General features: G+C 44.1%; 1 protein-coding gene across 2 annotated transcripts in view; it reads right to left on the reverse strand.

The window, feature by feature from the left end:
* Window positions 1-19,448, reverse strand: part of acer3 (alkaline ceramidase 3) — a 193,594-nt gene that overhangs the window by 88,369 nt on the left and 85,777 nt on the right. For both annotated transcript variants that reach the window (XM_055664822.1, XM_055664823.1), the window contains exons 3-4: window positions 18,673-18,725; window positions 13,195-13,247 (exon numbers count right to left, since the gene is read on the reverse strand). In XM_055664822.1, the coding sequence (XP_055520797.1) occupies window positions 13,195-13,247; window positions 18,673-18,725 (106 nt within the window). The remainder of the gene's footprint in view (window positions 1-13,194; window positions 13,248-18,672; window positions 18,726-19,448) is intronic.

The following is a 19,448-nucleotide window of genomic DNA, read 5'->3' on the forward strand; positions in this document are numbered from 1 at the left end:
ACTTTAGAGATACAGTGTGGAGTCCTCACCGACCAATGATCACCCCATACACTAGTTCCATCCTACACACTCGAGCCAATTTACAGAGGCCAACAAACCTACATGCCTTTGGAGTGTGGGAGGAAACATGAGTATCCAGTGAAAACCCATGCAGTCACAGGAAGAACGTACAAACTCTGCACAGACAGCACCCATAGTCTGGATCAAACCCGGGCCTCTGGCACTGTAAGGCAGTAACTCTACCGCAGCGCCACAATGTCACACGGTCATGAACAAATGGCATCGGATGGAAATGTCAGGGATTAAATATCCCCGAGGCAGACAAAGAGTTGACCCAATTGGCAAGTGTGATATTGCACATTATTTTGTTTCGTTTATTGTTGTCACGTGTACAGAGGAACAATGAAAACCTTTTTTTGTTACATGCTATCCAGTCGATGAAAAGATTATACGCGATTACAGTTATCCAAAGTGTACAGATGCAGTATAAAGGGTATAACGTTTAGTGCAAGATAAAGTCCAGTGTAGTCCGAGGGTCTCCAATGAAGTAGATAAGAGGTCACGTGAGGGAGATCTTTGGTTCAGAGGCCAGATAAATAGAAAAATAAAAACACGTAGCAACAAGTTTTGGAAAAATTAAAGGAGGTGGCTAAATGTTTGTTCAAACATAATTTGAGTCTTAATGATCTTTTGATGAAAGGAAGGTAGACAAAATTGCTGGAGAAACTCAGTGGGTGAGGCAGCATCTATGGAACGATGGAATAGGCAGCATTTCGGGTCTAGACCCTTCTTCAGATGAAAGGAAAGATAATGAGATTCAAGATATTCCAGGCTTGAGCCTGGTGGATTTAATCATCATTGTTAAAAATATCAATGGGCAAGGTGCCTTACAATGCTATGTACGACACTGATCGCAACTTCTACCGATGTGTGGATCATTAGGAGCTCATCCGTCCTTTGACAGGTCTTGTTTTTGGTCGTCCTGGGGGTCCACAGCCACAAACCAGGTGGGGGAGAGGGTTTAGTCACCGACTATCCGACCATGGAGCAGGTAGCACGGGATTACATGGTACCTGTGGCGGGGGGGATTTAAAGATGTTGAAAATACTGCTGTCAACGTGGTACCAAGGGAGTGCATCCTCCTGATGAGGTTAACGTGAGGGGGCTTCTTCTACGGTGCTTTATAGAGTCATAATTTGGAAACAAACCCTTCAGCCCAACTTGCCCATGCTGACCAACATAGCCCATCTACATCAGTCCCACCTGCCTGGCCCATATCCCTCTAAACCTAACCATGCCAGGTGCCTGTCTAAACCTTTCTTAAACGTTGCAATAGTACATGCGTCAACTACCTCCTCAGGCAACTTGTTCCATACACTCACCATCCTTTGTGGAAAAACGCTACCCCACAGGTTCCCATTAAATCTTCTTCCCCCTCACCTTAAACCTTTGTCCTCTGGTTCTTGATTCACCTACTCTGGGCAAGTGACTGTGCATCTACCTGATCTAGTCCTCTCATGATTTTGTACACCACAATAAGATCACCTCTCATCCTCCTGTGCTCCATGGAATAAAGCCATAGTCTGCTCAACCTCTCCCAAAAGCTCAGTCCCTCTCCTTTATGGAGAATATGCCCCTCCAGTCCAACCCTTCCAAAGCAGGAGTCTATCTCAGTGTATGTGGTACATTTCAACAAGCAGATTGGCTGCTGTTTCTGATATTACAACAGCAACATCACTTTACTGATGGCACCATACTAGACAATAGACAATAGGTGCAGGAGTAGGCCATTCAGCCCTTCGAGCCAGCACTGCCATTCAATGTGATCATGGCTGATCATCCACAATCAGTACCCCGTTCCTGCCTTCTCCACATATCCCCTGACTGCTATTTTTATCTAGCTCTCTATTGAAAGCATGCAGAAAACCAAAAAGTGTTTCCTCGTCTCCATTCTAAATGGCTTACTCCTTATTCTTAAACTGCGGCCCCTGGTTCTGGACTCCCCCAACATCGGGAACATGTTTTCTGCCTCTAGCGTGTCCAAACCCGTAACAATCTTATATGTTTCAATGAGATTCCCTCTCATCCTTCTAAACTCCAGAGTGTATAAGCCCAGCTGCTCCATTCTCTCAGCATATGACAGTCCCGCCATCCCGGGAATTAACCTTGTAAACCTACGCTGCACTCCCTCAATAGCAAGAATGTCCTTCCTCAAATTAGGGGACCAAAACTGCGCACAATACTCCAGGTGTGGTCTCACTAGGGCTCTGTACAACCGCAGAAGGTTCTCTTTGCTCTTATATTCGATTCCTCTTGTTATAAAGGCCAACATGCCATTCGCTTTCTTCACTGCCTGCTGTACCTGCATGCTTACTTTCATAGACTGATGTACAAGGACCCCCAGATCCCGTTGTACTTCCCCTTTTCCCAACTTGACGCCATTTAGATAATAATCTGGAAATAAATGGACATAGATGCGACATAAATAAGATATGCAGAGGAGGACACCAGGGTTACTCTTGGCCAGGGCCGACCCTACAACGCTGCCAGTACAACGAGCCTTCATGGTCAGGATCCCTGGACATACAACAACTGGGATTTGAAAATGGCGCCAATGGCAAGATCATGAAGGACCCCTACCACCCCAGCAATGGACTGTTCCAGTTGCTACGGTCAGGCAAGCACCTCCGCTGTCACGCTGCAAAAACAGAGAGGATGAGACGGAGTTTCTTCCCACAGGCCATTAGGACTATAGATTAGATTAGATTAGATCCTTTATTGTCATTCAGAACTTTCGGTCTGAACAAAATTATGTTGCCTGCAGTCACACACAGAACCAATAAAAACAAAACATACAATAAACACAAATTAAACATCCACCACAGTGAGTTCACCAAGCACATCCTCACTGTGATGGAGGCAAAGTCTTTAGTCTCCGTCTCTTCCCTCCTTGTTCACCCTCTGCGCTGAGGCGATCGATCTTGGCCGGAGATGCCGCCCTCCAGTCCAGTGGACCTCCGTGGTGATGTCACCGCCGCCGAAAGCCGGAACGCCGTCTCCGCTCCGAGACGGCCCGCCACAGCATCAGCTCCAGGCCGCTGCCCCAGCTCCGGATCCCGCAGTCTCTGCTCCGAGCCCCGCTGCATCAGCTCCAGGCTGCCGCCGAAAGCCAGAACGCCGCACCAGCAAGTCGGGTCACCGCTGCCTTAGCCCCGAAGACGGCCAGCCTCTCGTTGGTGAGTCCTGGCTGGCTCTGCCTCCGGAGCCTCGGGGTCAGTCGCAGGCTGGAGGCCGCCAGCTCCGCCATTCGGCCTCAGCGCAGACGGAGGCAGAGAAGGGCACGAAACGAACACGAAAAAGTCGCATTCCCCCGAAGGAAGAGACAGAGAACATGTTTCACCCCCCCTCTAACACAACCCAACAAACTAAAACTTAACCAAAACAAGACAAAAAAAACAACAGAAAAAAGTAAAGACAGACGGACTGCAGGCGAGCCGCAGCTGTTAACAGCGCCGACACTTCCGGAAACTCTGATCTCACCAGGGAGTCATTTACTGTTGTGTCTTTTAAAAAAATATATGTAAATACTGCTTCTGTTCTGTTGTTTTGCACAATCACACAGGGATTGCCACTTTCGTTTCACTGTACATCTTGTATATGTATGTGACAAATAAAGTTGACTTGACTTGACAAAAACTGTCGACTCTGTATACTGTCTCAATGTACTACTGCTGTACACTTGTACTGTATCCTAGATGCTTATCTAATGTGTTTCCAAGAGCTTATGTCTAGTGATACATGTACTGAACTGTATACAAACATATATCTCACTGTACCTCGGTACATGTGACAGATAATGTACCGTACCACCCCATAGTCTGTTGTATTCTGGAGCTGACAAAACTAGAGAGCTCCTCACTGCAAAAATGCAAAGATGTTACCGGGAGGGTACAACATCTATATCAAGCTTTTATTCTGCTTTTCTACAATTCGTTGTGGAATTGGGGGCTACTTTCTCAATCAGATTCTCAGATGCTGAATATTGCCCGTGGGGGTGACAGATAAAAACCAGCAATACTATTCTTGTAAAAATGTACAATCAAAGGACAAGTCTTTAATGTGAGCTGTCGATCATGACAAACACTACGCCACGCAAAGTCAGCAAAAGTGTTTTCTGTGGTGATTTGTACTGTCCTACCCCATGGACAAAATGCACATTAAATAACGCATGACGGCTACCCAAGGACTCAAATGAAAAACGAGTCCTGTTCACGCCTAGGAGTCGAGTGGTGACTGATATATTTGATGTTTCATCAACAAACAGTGGATGAGGTGCCCTTGGTTCCATCAGTGTGGAAAGGTTATGCTTTCAGTCTTACAAGGAAGAAAAGTCCTTCACCAAATAATCGTCAAAACATCAAACAAGAACCAACAGCTTCTGTTAACACTTCAAAAGTATTACTCAATTAATTCTACACGTTGTAATTGTTTCCCTTCTTTAACGATATATATACCCAACTCTAGGGGATTCGCAAGTGTGATTTAGATTGCAATACCGGCATAAAAAGCAGTCAAAGTGGTGGAGAGCCAATAATGCTAAATATACCCCGAAGATAGGCACAAAATGTTGGAGTAACTCAACGGGACAGGCAGCATCTCTGAATAGAAGGAATAGGTGATGTTTCGGGTCGAGGCCCTTCTTCGGACAGGTTACCCCTGCTGGTTATCCCATCCTTTGTCACTAGAAATAGTTTCTCTATCTTCTCCAATTGAACCGTATGATTTTTTGTACACCCCGATTAAATTTACAAATACTATTTGAGCTCATTTTAGATGTGATACGAATGGCAATCACAGAGTAGCAATCACTAAAGGATAAAGGCTCAAGTTCCAGAAACTGATATTTTTAAGGCACAGATTCTTGATAGTACTGGTGTCAGGGCTTATGGGGAGGAAGGCAGGAGAATAGAGTTAGGAGGGGAGATAGATCAGCCATGATTGAATGGCAGAGTAGACTTGATGGGCCGAATGGCCTCATTCTTCTCCTATCACTTATGACACCAGTGCAAAGATCTTCATACAGTTAAGATTGCACAAGACATATTAAATTCAGTCAAGACGAGGGAAAAGCAAGATTAAATCCTTGACCACAGAAACAATTCATTTTTCATACACCTATCTACACAAACATTAAATTCCACATCTTCTAAACCCCCACACCTTTCTCATAGAGTGATAGTGTGGAAACAGGCCCTTCAGCTCAACTTGCCCACACCAGCCAACAGTGTGTTTTCTCTCCCATAAATTGCCCTCTTCAGCCTTTCCTCCTCCGCCGCTCCTCCACAGCCTCCCTTCCTCTTGAGCCCTGTCCCTCTCCCCTCCATCTACGTGCCTAAACAATTTGCACAGTGTCAATTCTCCAGCTGCACAAATCGCAATTCTCTAATCTTTTTTGTCTCACACCTTATGCGTGTTCATCTATGGCCTGCCATCCAGCCATCTGCCTATCACCCCCTCCCCTGCATTCATCGATGACCTGCCATGCTTTGTCCTTTTCCCTCACCTCTGCAATCAGTCTGATGAGGAGTTCCAACCCCAAACGCCACCTATCTATGTTCTCCAGGGATGCTGCCTGACCCGCTGAGTTACTCACACAGAAATGATTTAATGTCTATGGGTAAGCTACACTAAATGTCATGTGGAACCTCAAAGTGGGTGGTGGGGCTTTGGAAATGAATCTATTAATTCAATTACAGTAGAATAACTTGCAAGAAAGGATTTTCTGCACTTGCTGCGGGGCATTACAATGGTGCAGTGGTAGAGTTGCTGTCTTACAGCGCCAGAGACCCAGATTTGAAACTGACTGCGGGTACTGTCTTAATGGAGTTTGTATGTTCTCCTTGTGTCCGTGTGTGTTTTATCCGGGTGCTCTAGTTTCTCTCCAGACATGTTGGTTTTTAGGTTAATTGGCTTTGGTAAAATTGTAAATTGTCCCTAGAGTGTATAGGGTAGTGCTAGCAAATGTTTGGAGATTAATGCTGATTGGCATGGGCTTGGTGAGCCGAAGGGCCTGTTTCCACCATGTATCTCTAAATCTCTAAAGTCGCAAGTCTAAAGTCAATGGAGAGGTGACTAACAATGCCCAGCTTTTAAATTATATGAATCCATGATACTGCAGATGCTTTAAAGAAGAATGCTTCAGTCAGTACAGCGTCACCAAGAAATTAAGCTGAACCACAGCTGGCTTTCCAGCTGCAAGAGTTGGACTTTCCTACATTAAATCATCTTTGAAAAGCCAGCGACAGAACCCGTGGGTTTCTCCTTGGTCAGGAAAGCACTGCCAGCATAAACAATCTCAGACCAAGAGCAGGCTTGGCGATCGTTTCGTCTAACACCTCCGCTCGGTTCGCAATAACCAACCTGATCTCCCGGTGACTCAGCACTTCAACTCCCCCTCCCATTCCCAATCTGACCTATCTGTCCTGGGCCTCCTCCATGGCCAGAGTGAGTCCCACCGTGAATTGGAGGAGCAACACCCCATATTTCGCAGGAGGAGTTTACACCCCAGCGGTATGAACATTGACTTCTCCAATTTCAGGTAGTCCTTGCTTTCCCTCCTTCCCCTCCCCTTCCCAGCTCTCCCACTGCCCACTGTCTCCACCTCTTCCTTTCTTTCTCCCGACACCCCCCCCTCCCCACCCCGACATCAGTCTGAAGAAGGGTCTCGACCCGAACCTTCACCTATTCCTTCGCTCCATAAATGCTGCCTCACCCGCTGAGTTTCTCCAGCATTTTTGTCCACCTTCAGCTACCGAGAATGTGGACACCATTTTATGGGCTAAAACTTTAAGAAAGCTAAGAGAAGTATTTTCTGAGTAAATTAACATAGAGTGCTGTGTAATCAACTATAAACCTGGGTCTCAGACATGCCTCACCCTGCATCCAGCTTACTGTCTCCACATTTCCTTGATTATCATTGCTTTCTGCTTATCTTCCATTCATTTGTCTTAAGTACCATCTATAACGCGTTCCCCATTAACCTGACACTCATTCTAAAGAAGGATCTCGACCTGAAATGTCACCTAATCCTTTACTTCAGAGATTCTGCCTGACCCACCAAGTTACTCCATCTTTTTGTGTCTTTCACTTCTACTTTTGATCCTTTTATAGATATTGGCAGACCATTCATTGACCACCCCAGAGAGACACAAGGTGCTGGAGTAACTCAGCAGGTCAGGGCAGCATCTCTGGAGAACAATAGGTGACCTTTTGGGTCGGAATCTTCCTGTCTATATAAACCAGCATCTGTGGTTTATTTTTAAACATATGGACCGCCCTACTTGCTTCCAAACTGGGAGGCTGCTCAAGGGGCATTTTGGAATGAATTATGAGTCAACAACAATACTGCGGCTTTGGAGCCATGTTGTTGGAACGGGTGCAGAAGAGATTCACCAGATGTTGCCTGGGCTTGCAGGCTTCAGTTATAGGGCATGGTTGGATGGGCTGGGACTTTTCTTTTGGAACATAGGAGGAGTGACCTAATTAATGAAGCGTACAAGACAATGAGGTGCATGGTTGAAGTGAATGCTCATTGTCTTTTAAACCAGGGTAGAGGATTCTAAAATGAGAGGGCATTGGCTTAAGGTGAGAGGGGAGAGAATTAAGAGACACAGCTGCTGGGGTAACTCAGCGGGTCAGGCAACATCTGACTTTTTAAATCTCTCCCTGCACGGGAGACCCAACCTTTTCTCGTCGGGTTTCCGTTGGCGTTGGGGCCGCAACGAGGAGTGGCCTCCAACAGGAAGAGACCGGGGACTCTGGTGCTACGACTCACTGTCGCCGTCGCGGGGCTGGCCGAGTCCGGAGCGGGTGGAGCGGTGGAGGAGCGCTGCTGCTGCGGCCCGACCGGAGAGTCGGAGGCTCCAACGGCAGGTCTGTGGACGGCGGCACCGGGAGCCCGCGGGTCCCTGGAGGGAGACCGCTTTTCAGGGCTCTCGCAACGGCGACTTCTCCCGCCCGAGTTGCGGGGTCGAAGAGCTCCTGGAGCGGGGCCTGACATCACCGCCCCGCACGGCAGAATCACTGGAGATATCTATCCACAGCCGGGTGCTCTGTCACCGTTGGTGTTACCTCGCACCACCCGGCTTGGCTTTTGTGTCTTTCTTCACAAGAGAGCCATCGCCAGCTCTTGGGGCTTTGACTTTGAGTCTGATGGGGGGGGGGGGGGGAGAGTGGAAGTGGAGAGTAACCGATTGTGGATCCATCACAGCGATGTGATCACATTGAATGGCGGTGCTTGGCTCTATGTGGCCGTAATGGTGGCCTCCTCGGCACCTTTTGTCTATATATCTATATATTAAATATCTTGTATATCTCTGGAGAGCATGGATAGGTGACGTTTCTGGGTTGCAACCCTTTTTCAGCCGGATACTGAAGAACCACAGGGGCACCTTTTAAACTCAGTAACTGGAACGAGCTGCCAGAAGAAGCTATAGTGGTGAATTTAATTATGAATTTTATGACAGCTAACAGGATAGGAAGGTGGGCCAAATGTAGGTAAATGAAACTAGCCCAAAATGCCACTTGGTCAGCGCGGATAAGGTGGGCCGAAGGGCCTGTTTCCATGCTGTATAGCTCCATGAATCTATTAGGAGTGGACAGCAGATTTCAATATCTGATATACATTAATGCACAACTTGTTTATTAAGACCACAATCTAGTAGTTTCATGCTCATTATTGTTGATCACAGCTTTTTTAAAAGATTTATTTGATTAGCTGTATTTAACTCCTCTAAATAGTCCACTGTGGTGGGATCTGAACTCCTGTCTCCAGATCATTAGGTCTGGCCTCTGGATTAATAGTCCAGTACATTTTAATGATGCCACCAAGAGGGCAAATTAGCTGAATAAGAGGTAAAGCTTTTATACTGAAAAGATACCGGAGTGAACCCATTAATCTGCATTGGGTTAGTCAGCAATAACCTACTTTTCATTTTATTGTTCTTTTAAAACAAAATAATCGGCACACAATCTATTGCTTTGCCTCAACTGATGCAATACACACACTGGATTTTTTCCTCTATAACTGTTAAACTACAATGCTGAGAAACTACATTCTCATTCTGTACTCTGGTACTTTTCTTTTTACACTATCTGGGTCGGCACGGTGGCACAGCGGTAGAGTTGCTGCCTTATTGCGCCAGAGACCCGGTTCGATCCTGACCACAGGTGCTGTTTGTATGTTTCCCCCCCACCCCGTGATCTGCATGGGTTTTCTCCGGGTGCTCCGGTTTTCTCCCACACTCCAAAGACGTACAGGTTTGTATGTTTAATAAAGAACTGCAGATGCTGGAAAAATCGAAGGTAGACAAAAATGCTGGAGAAACTGAGCGGGTGAGGCAGCAGACTGAAGAAGGGTCTCGACCCGAAACATCGCCTATTCCGTCTCTCCATAGATGCTGCCTCACCCGCTGAGTTTCTCCAGGTTTGTAGGTTAATTGGTTTTGGTAAAATTGCAAATTATCCCCCGTATGTTTAGGGTAGTGGAGGGTGCGGAGTTCGCTGGTCGGCACAGACGCGGTGGGCCGAAGGGCCTGTTTCCACGCCGTATCTCTAAACTAAACTTTACTTGAGTTTGGCTAGAATGTATTGGTATATAGTATTTGAATGGATAGCCCGCAACAAAAGCTCTTCACTTTACGCCAGGCACGCAACAAAAGCTCTTCACTTTACGTCAGTACCCGTGACAAATCCTAAACGATCCTGGGAATCAATCAAGAACATAAAAACATATTTTCAATAATTTGCTATCAGTGCCATCTATATAAAAACACTTCCCACTCGATATGTTTGCCTTATGTCTCGCCCTCTTTTGACATGTCCTTTGTTTCCTTCACAGTCAACCTGCTTTTTAAAAAACTACACAAAGAACAATCCAGACATCTGTGAAAACAAGCTCTCAATTTTTCAACATCCCAGTTGTCTGGTAAATCCATGAAATATTCTGCAAAACACATTTGACTCTTCAGACTTATTATGAACAATAATTGCATGTCCAAAGCATTTCATTTTCCACCCAATGCAACATTTGAATCAGAGCATCTTTGTGGAAAGAATAAGCAGATATCCCCTTGAGCCCGTTACACCCTTCAATTACATCATGGTCTTTTAAACTCAAAAATCTCCTTAATTCGTTAAACTATAATATTTCTCTCGGCTCTGAAATTTTCAGCTGTCCGGGTTTTAGTTATCTTTGAGATAGTCATAGTGCCACCCAGCATGGAATCAGGCCCTTTGGCCCAACTTGCCCGCATCGACCAACATGCCGCATCTACTCAAGTCCCAGCTGCCTACATTTGGTTCTCATCTCTCTAAACCTGTTCTATCCATGTACATGTTTAAATGTTTCTTAAACATTGTGATAGTACCAGCTGTAACTACCTCCTCTGACAGCTCGTTCCATATACCAACCACCCTTTGTTTAAAAAATGTTGCTCCTCAAATTCCTATTAAATACCCCCAGATTATTAGATGAAGCCATGAAGATAAAGGCTGAATCAGCAAATCTAATATCATACTTATATAATATTATTTTGAATATAGAAATACCTACAACCGATAATATTAGAAGAGACTGGGAACAAGAACAAGCTATAAACATTTCAAAAGAGAGCTGGGATAAACACTTATTATATGTGCATAAATGCTCGATCAACATATGACATACTCTAATCCAATATAAAACATTACATAGACTATATTATTCAAAAACTAAAATAAATAATCTTTTCCCCAATGTCTCACCCATTTGTGATAAATGTCAGTCCCAAGAAGCTAACATAGCGCACTCTTTTGTTTTCTGTATAAAAATACAAAAATTCTGGAACGAAATATTTGAAATCTTCACAAAATTATTTAAAACAAAACTACTACCCAAAGCAGAATGGATCATTTTTGGAATATCGGAAGGTAACCCAGAATTAAATATGTTTCAAAAGAACTTACTTAATTATGGGCTAATAATGGAAAAAAAGATTATACTCAAATTTTGGAAAAATGCTCCAATACCAACAACAAAAATGTGGATTTCAAACATGTTCGAAACACTACACTTGGAAGAGATGAGACTCCTCCTAGCAGGCAAAGCAGACCACTTCCAAAAGACGTGGTCCGCATTTATGGAGCAATAATAAGTTAAAACATAAAGGCTACCAGGATCTGGTAATGGGGGGTATAAAATAAATTTTTAATAAAAAGACGGTTGGTATATCCTTTTTTGCCGAGTTTTGTGTTACAATAGAGCGATTGATTTTCCTTTCTTCTTTTTTTTCTTTTCTTTCTAGGGTCTTATTTCTTTTCTTTACTTCCTTCTCTAATTCCTTCCCTAAGGGGTTCTCCTCTCCCAACACTTTCCTGCACCTTCACGATTCTTGCTTACTTTCCTTACTTCTTTTATTTCTATCTTTTTTAAAGCTCAAAAAATGAAGTGGTACAACATAATGTAATAAGATATATGCGTTGTATTAATGTGATTTACTGTACTGCTAATAAAAATAAAATTAAAAATAAAAAAAATAAAAAAGATTCCTATTAAATCTTCCCCCCCTCAGCTTAAACCGATGTCCTCTAGTTCTAGATTCCCCTTCTCTGGGTAAAAGATGTGCATTTACCCCATCAATTCCTCGCATGATCTTATACATCTCCATAACATCATGCTTCATTCCTCTGCGCTCTAAGGAATAATTTCCTAACCTACTCAACCTCTCCCTATAGCTCAGTCCCTCAGGGAGTCAGGGAGCTATAAAGAGTGAAGTGAGTCACTTGGGGAGATCGCATTATTCCCGTCTATGTTGTGATTCCCTGACATCAGCCCAGAACGTCCTGTCCCTATTGTTACACCCTTTGTTCTGGACTGTCCAAACCCAGATCAAGTGATTTTCCTCTTAAATCTATCCCAGAAAATCATTTAATCATCTTAAACAGCTCAATTAGAACAACTTTTCATCTTCTGAACTCAAGGTAAAGCAAGGTTAGTTGATGGAACTCGTCCTCAATGTAAATGTTTTGGCCCACAGTTTACGGTATATCAGTACTGTTCACTGCTCAAAGCCTAGTACTTTCCAAAGTCCAGTCTTCTCAACGGGTGGCACGGTGGCACAGCGGTAAAGCTGCTGCCTTAGTGCCAGAAACCCAGGTTTGAACCTGACTAAGGGCACCGTCTGCATGTATTTTGTATGTTCTGCCCATGATCATGTGGGCTTTCTCCGGGCGCTCCGGTTTTCTCCACACATTCAGGGCCAGAGGTCAGGATGGAACCTGGGCCTCTGACACTGAGGCAGTGGCTCTAGCAGCTGTACTGCCCACTGTGCTGTTATCCCTGTTCTTCTCACAGAACTGTGTGTCATGCTGAGCACTTTTTAGAATCTCTTATTCCAAACTCTGATCGACTTCTTTCAGCTTCACCACAAAGATATTTCCATGCTCCAAGCAACTGCTTGCCAAATTAACCGTTTCTTTTGAAATAATAAAACAAAGTATAGTATAACGATGGAGTTAGAAGTTATAACATGTATCCGTCTGTTCTCACCCTCCAACCATTCTCCACTGGAGACTTGAACTTTATTCAGTGTATGCACTATGACCTTTCAGAGTAGATGAGATAACATAAAATGAATAATACGAATAAACCGGGCGGCACGGTGGCGTAGCGGTAGAGTTGCTGCCTTACAGGGCTTACAGCCCCAGAGACCAGGGTTCGATCCCGACTATGTGTGCTGTCTGTACGGAGTTTGTATGTTCTCCCCGTGATCGCGTGGGTTTTCTCCAAGATCTTCGGTTTCCTCCCACACTCCAAAGACGTGCAGGTTTGTACGTTAATCGGCTTGGTATAAATGTAAATTGTCCCTAGTGTGTGTAGATAGTGTTAGTGTGCGGGGATCGCTGGTCGGTGTGGACTCGGTGGGCCAAAGGGCCTGTTTCCGCGATGTATCTCTAAACTAAACTAAGGTTAAGGAATGCCAAAAGATTCTGACCAATGCCTTGACACACTTATTACTCAATAAATACGAAAATAATGTGATTTCCTTCACACTTCCTGAATGTTTCTTTGGAACTTGAGTAATGCGAACCAGACACACATGGGTGGGCACAGATTATCAGCTATGATGAGAATTCCATTAACAGGGAAGTACTTACAGGCAGTAGACAAATATACAGCAGCTGTAGATCATGGGAAGTTCATCTAACAACTATGACAAAGGAAAAAAAACAAATGAATTTCACAAACAAAATACATAGAAAAACTGATGTAAACCCAGGTTAAATGCCAGAGCAGACTGTACATGACATCATTTTCCCAACCCAATATACGGTAAATGAGTGACACAGTTCCCACACGTTGCCATGGATACAATGCTCTTTTTCTTAACTAGCACAACATTAAAGGGCCTGTCCCACTTACGTGATTTTTTCAGCGACTTGCTGCCACCCGACATAGTCACAGCAGGCAGGCCGAAAATCTTCAACATGTTGAAAATCCAGCGGCGACCAGAAAAAGGTACGACTCTTTGGGCGATTACTCACGACCATACAGGCGCCACGTGTCGACATGTCGCGGGGTGAAGCCTTTATGGTCGTGCATAGTCGCCCAAACAGTCGTACCTTTTTCTGGTCCCCGCTGGATTTTGCTGCGACTATGATGGGTGCCGGCAACTCGCCGAAAAACATCGCCTAAGTGGGACAGGCCCTTTACCATCTAAAAGTTTTATTTTAAAGCTTCACATCCGTTGTCATAACTCAGCAAAGATACACTACATGAGTGATTAGGACGGGAAGAATAAAGTAGGTGACTGGCAGCACCAACAATGTTAAGGTTAGTGGTGAATTACGACATGCAATTATGGACAGAAAGGTGGGCAGAGGGGATGGGGTAAAGTAATGAAATGCAGTGCTTAGTGGGGGCTGACATAGGAACAGAGGATGCAGAGTCATTGGGGATAGAGCTGAGAAATTATAAGGGTAAAAAGACTATAATGGGAGTTATTTACAGGCCCCCAAACACTAGCCAGCATACAGGGTACAAGTTACATCAGGAGATTTCAATATGCGGGTAGACTGGGAAATTCAGGTTGGTACTGGACCCCAAGAAAGAGAATTTGTAGAGAGCCTCCAAGATGTATTCTCAGAGCAGCCTGTAGTGGAGCCTATCAGGAAATAGGCAATTCTGGATTTAGTGTTATGTAATCAACCGGATTTGATAAGAGAACTCAAGGGGAAGGAACCATTAGGAGGTAGCGACCACAACAAGATAAATGTTGATCTGCAATTTGAGAGGGAGAAGGTGAAATCGGATGTGTCGGTATTGCAGATGAGCAAAGGGGACTGACTACAGAGGCAGGAGGGAGGAGGTGGCCAAAGTTGACTGGAAAAGGACCCTAACAGGGATGACGGTGGACAGCAATGGAAGGAATTTCTGGGATTAATCCGGAAGATGTAGGATCTTTTCATTCCAAAGGGGAAGAAAGATTCTAGGGGAAGAAAGAGGCGACCATGGCTGACAAGGGAAGTCAAGGACAGTATAAAACTAAAAGAGAAGGCATATAACGGAGCAAAGATTAGTGGGAAGCCAGAGGATGGGGAAGATTTTAAAGAACAACAGAAGGTAACTAAAAAGGCAATACGGGGAGAGAAGATGAATTACGAAGGTAAGCTAACCAATAATATAAAAGAGTTTCTTCAGTTACATAAAGAATAAGAAAGAGGCAAGAGTGGAAGTTGGTCCACTGGAGAATGATGCAAGAGAAGTGATATTGGGGAATAAAGAAATGGCAGATGAGTTAAATAACTTTTTTTGCATCAGTCTTCACAGTGGAAGACTCCAGCAACATGCCTGAAATTCAAGAGTCAGGGGGTGGAAGTTAGTGGACTGGTTATTACTAGGGAGGTGCTTGGGAAGCTGAAAGGGCTGAAGGTGGATACGTCACGTGGGCCGGATGGGCTGCACCCTGGGGTTCTGATAGAGGTGGCTTTAGAGATTGTGGAGACATTGGCAGTGATATTTCAAGAATCGCTAGAGACAGGAGAGGTCTGGTGAGAAAATTGTTAATATTACCCCACTGCACAGGAAGGGAGCAAGGCAGAATAGTGGGAACTATAGGCCGGTTAGTCTGACTTTGGAGGTTGGGAAGTTCATTATAAAGGATGCGGTTAGGGAGTACTTAGAAGTTCAAGACAAAATAGTCCAGTCAGCATGGCTTTGTGAAGAGGAGGTCTTGCTTGACAAATTTGCTGGAATTCTTTGAAGAAGTAAATAGCAGGACAGACAAAGGAGAGTCAGTAGATTGTTTACTTAGATTTTCAGAAAGCCTTTGATAAGGTGCCACATGAGGCAGGGACTCTGCCCACTCTCCTAACCTGTCCAAGTCCTTCTGCAAAGATGTGGCAGATGGAATATAGTGTAGCAAAGTGTGGAGTCATACATTTTGGCAGTAGGAACAACGGCATGGACTATTTTCTAAATAGGGAGAGAATCCAGAAATCGGAGATGCAAAGGGACTTGGGAACTGGTGCAGGATTCCCAAAAAGTTAATTTGCAAATCAAATTGGCAGTAAAGAAAGCAAACTCAATGCTAGCATTTATTTCAAGAAGGCTTGTATACAAAAACAGGGATGTAATGCTGAGGCTCTATAAAGGCACTGGTCAGGCCGCATTTGTAATATTGTGAGCAATTTTGGGCACCATATCTGAGGAAGGATGTTCTGGCTCTGGAGAGGGTTTAGAGGATGTTTCTAAGAAAGGTCCCAGGAATGAGTAGGTTAACCTATGATGAGCATTTGTTGGCACTGGGCCTGTACTCGCTGGAGTTTAGAAAAATGAGAGTGGGACTTCATTAAAACATACAGAATGGTGAAAGGCTTGGATAGAGTGGATGTGGAGAGGATGTTTCCACTAGTGGGAGAGTCTAGGATTAGTCATAGCCTTAGAATTAAAGAACATTCTTTTAGGAAGGGAATGAGGAGAAATGTATTCAGTCAAGAGGGTGGTGAATCTGTGGAATTCTTTGCCACAGAAGGCTGTAGAGGCCAAGTCAGTGGATATTTTTATGGCAGACATAGAAAAATTCTTGATTAGTCCAGGTGTCAGAGGTTATGGAGAGAAGGCACGCGAAATGGGTTAGAAGGGAGAGATAGATCAGCCATGAATGAATGGCAGAGTAGACTTGACGAGCCGAATGGCATAATTCTATTCCTATCAATTGTGATCTTAAGACCTTATTAGCACCCAGGGTCAGGTGAAAGTAGAACACTCTCTTCATATCATGGCCAACACCTTGCCTTCAGTCCAGCAAGATTAATGCATTTACATAGCACCTTTAATGCAGGTATTGTCAAACAAAAATTGAGGCATGGAAGGGTTTTTAGGGTAGATTATCAGAAGCTTGGTGAACATTGAATATGGTATAGAACATTGAACATAGGAACAGGTATTTCAGTCCATCATGCCAATGTAAATAAATCTCATCTGTATGCACATGGTCCTTATCCCTCTATTCCCTGCCTCTGTATGTGTCTGCCTAAATTTGAGAGGTAAATGTATCTGCTTCCACCACCTTCTCTGGCAGCATGTTCCAGGCACCCACCACCTTCTCTGGCAGCATGTTCCAGGCACCCACCACTGGTCTATATAAAGAAGAATTTGCCCAATACATTTCCGGAGATCGCCGGAGAAGAGCTCCGACCGCCGGCCTATAGCATCCTGAAGCTGCGGTCTCCAATAAGAAAGTACCGTTTGGGCACTCCAAGCCGCGGAGTGTGTTCGACCGTTCATGGCCCCGACCACGGGTGAACAAGGGAGGACGACTGGCTGAACTTTGTGCCTTCCACCACAGTGAAGAATGTTGTGGTGGATGTTTGTGTTAAATTATATTGTGTATTGTTTTTTTTTTTAAGGTTATCGCTGCTGGCAAATTCATTTCACTGCACCTTCGGGTGCATGTGACCAATAAAATTGACTTTGACTTTCCTTTAAACATTCTCACTCCTGCTTTGAACCTATGCCCTGCAGTATATGACATTTCCACCCTGGGAAAGAGAGAAAGAGACACTGACCAACTACTTTATTCATTTCATCATTTTATTTACATCCATCAGGTTGCCACTCAGCCTCCAGAACCCCTCTTTGTCGCTAATATACTTAGAACTAGGCCCCAAAATCCTTCTTATAAAACCATGTTATAGAAAAGATGTTCCTCAGGCTCCAGCCATCTACGATATATTTACCTCTTACGTTTGACCTTCACAAATGTATCTTCACTCTGACTGGAATTTTACAACTGATTTTCATTTAGCTTTTCATGACAAACCATTCAGATGTCAATCTATTAAAGAGTCTTTACCATTGGGTTCCAATCAAATTTTTATTTTATTTTAAGTGTCTCACTTAGATCTCTTGTAAAAGCGCAACATTCACATTTTAAAGTGACCTTCACTGTTACAACTAAAACATAAGGTATTGGCGTAACTCAGTGAATCAGGCAGCACTTCTGCAGGAAGAAATAGGTGACTTTTCAGGGCAGGACTTTTTCAGACCAATTGTAGTGGGGTGGTGAGGACATAAAGCGAAAAAGCTGTGCAAATGAGAGGTGGACACAGGTGATTGGGGGGGGGGGAGGGGTTGATAGGCAGATGGTTGGGTTAAGTGACAAAGCTGGCAAACTGGTCTTACAGATGAGGGGAGAAGAGGAGGAGTAAAATTTAAAACTGGAGGGAGGGATATCAATCAGAAACAAATTGTCATAATGAATATCACCACTGCTCATGAATAAAGCAGGAAAGGAGTAGACAGCAACTACAGCAGAATCTCTAGTTCAGAGTTCAAGTTCACCTCAAGTTCAGGTGAAAAGAGGAGAGAAATAGTGCACAATCAAAGAAAATAGTGCACAGTGCAATATTTACAGATTATCATTTAAACTCCTCACCACAAGGTTCAGCAACTTGGGCGCAGTGACAGAGTTGCTGCCTTTACAGTGCCAGAGACCCAGGTTCACTCCTGACTAAGGGTGCTATCTGTATGGAGATTGGACCTTCTCCCCTGCACGGGTTTCTCCCGGGATCTCCGGTTTCCTCACATACTCTATAAACCTACAGGTTTGTAGTTCAATTGGCTTGATATCATTGTAAATTGTTGCTAGTGTGTGTAGGGTAGCGTTAGTGTGCGGGGATCGATGAAACAGGCTCCGTATCGTTTAACTAAATGAAACAAAAACTAAACTATTATGATAGGTATATGGACTCACTGATATGATATGTTCTGTATTTGTGTCGACTATATTCCGTTGTGCTGATGCAAAGCAAGAATTTAATTGTCCTATCTGGGACATATGACAATAAACTCTCTTGACTTGACTTGACAAGGTAATACGCTCGACGATGCAATGGGCATCCAAGTAACAAAATGACATCCAGACCCAGTTTAAATAACTCAGGTGCCAATGAATTGTTTAGATCCTTGCAGTTGTATGGGTCCATCGTTGATTTTGATGTTGACCGGAAGTTTATTAGTCACATCTGGATGTGGACCAGGAAGACCAAAGACATAAGTTAGGTGTGAAGGGCTGTTAGGAAATGAGAGCTTAAACATATAATTGATACACTGGTAGTTGTGCAGTTGCTCACCTGCATTTCATATTTCAGTGTCATGTGGAAACACCATGACCCTATTCCCACGGCTGAAACAAGAATAAAATTCAAAAGATTAAGAAAGAGGAAAATTATGGTGTTATATGCCCAAAGTTCATATTCAAAAACTGCACAGAAGATGCTAGGTAGACAAAAGTGCTGGAGAAACTCAGCGGGTGCAGCAGCATCTATGGAGCGAAGGAAATAGGCAACGTTTCGGGCCGAAACCCTTCTTCAGACTGAAGAAGGGTTTCAGCCCGAAACAATAGGCAACGTTGCCTATTTCCTTCGTTCCATAGATGCTGCTGCACCCGCTGAGTTTCTCCAGCACTTTTGTCTACCTTCGATTTTCCAGCATTGCAGTTCCTTCTTAAACACAGAAGATGCTAAGTTGCTTAAGATAAATAGCTTCATATATGTTTAAACCGTGGTTAAAAGTCTGACTATATGATTAAACTTTAGCAGTTTGTAATTTTACAAGATCTAAATTCAATATTGAACGATTGATTGAAAGACACAGTGTGAAAACAAACCCTTCGGCCCACTCAGCCCATGCTGACTGTCGATAACCCGTTCACACCTAGTTCGATGTTATCCCACTTTCTCATCCACTCCCATTATGGGCAATACACAGGGGCCAATTAATGTACAAAGGCGCACGTCTTTGGCATGTGGGGGAGAAGCCTCAGCATCCAGAGAAAACCCATGTCGTCACAGGGAGAAGGTACAAACTTCATACAGAGAGCAGTCAAGCTCAGGATCGAACCCGGGTC

The sequence above is a fragment of the Leucoraja erinacea genome, chromosome 45, assembly GCF_028641065.1.
Source record: "Leucoraja erinacea ecotype New England chromosome 45, Leri_hhj_1, whole genome shotgun sequence".
Classification (NCBI taxonomy): Eukaryota; Metazoa; Chordata; class Chondrichthyes; order Rajiformes; family Rajidae; genus Leucoraja; species Leucoraja erinaceus.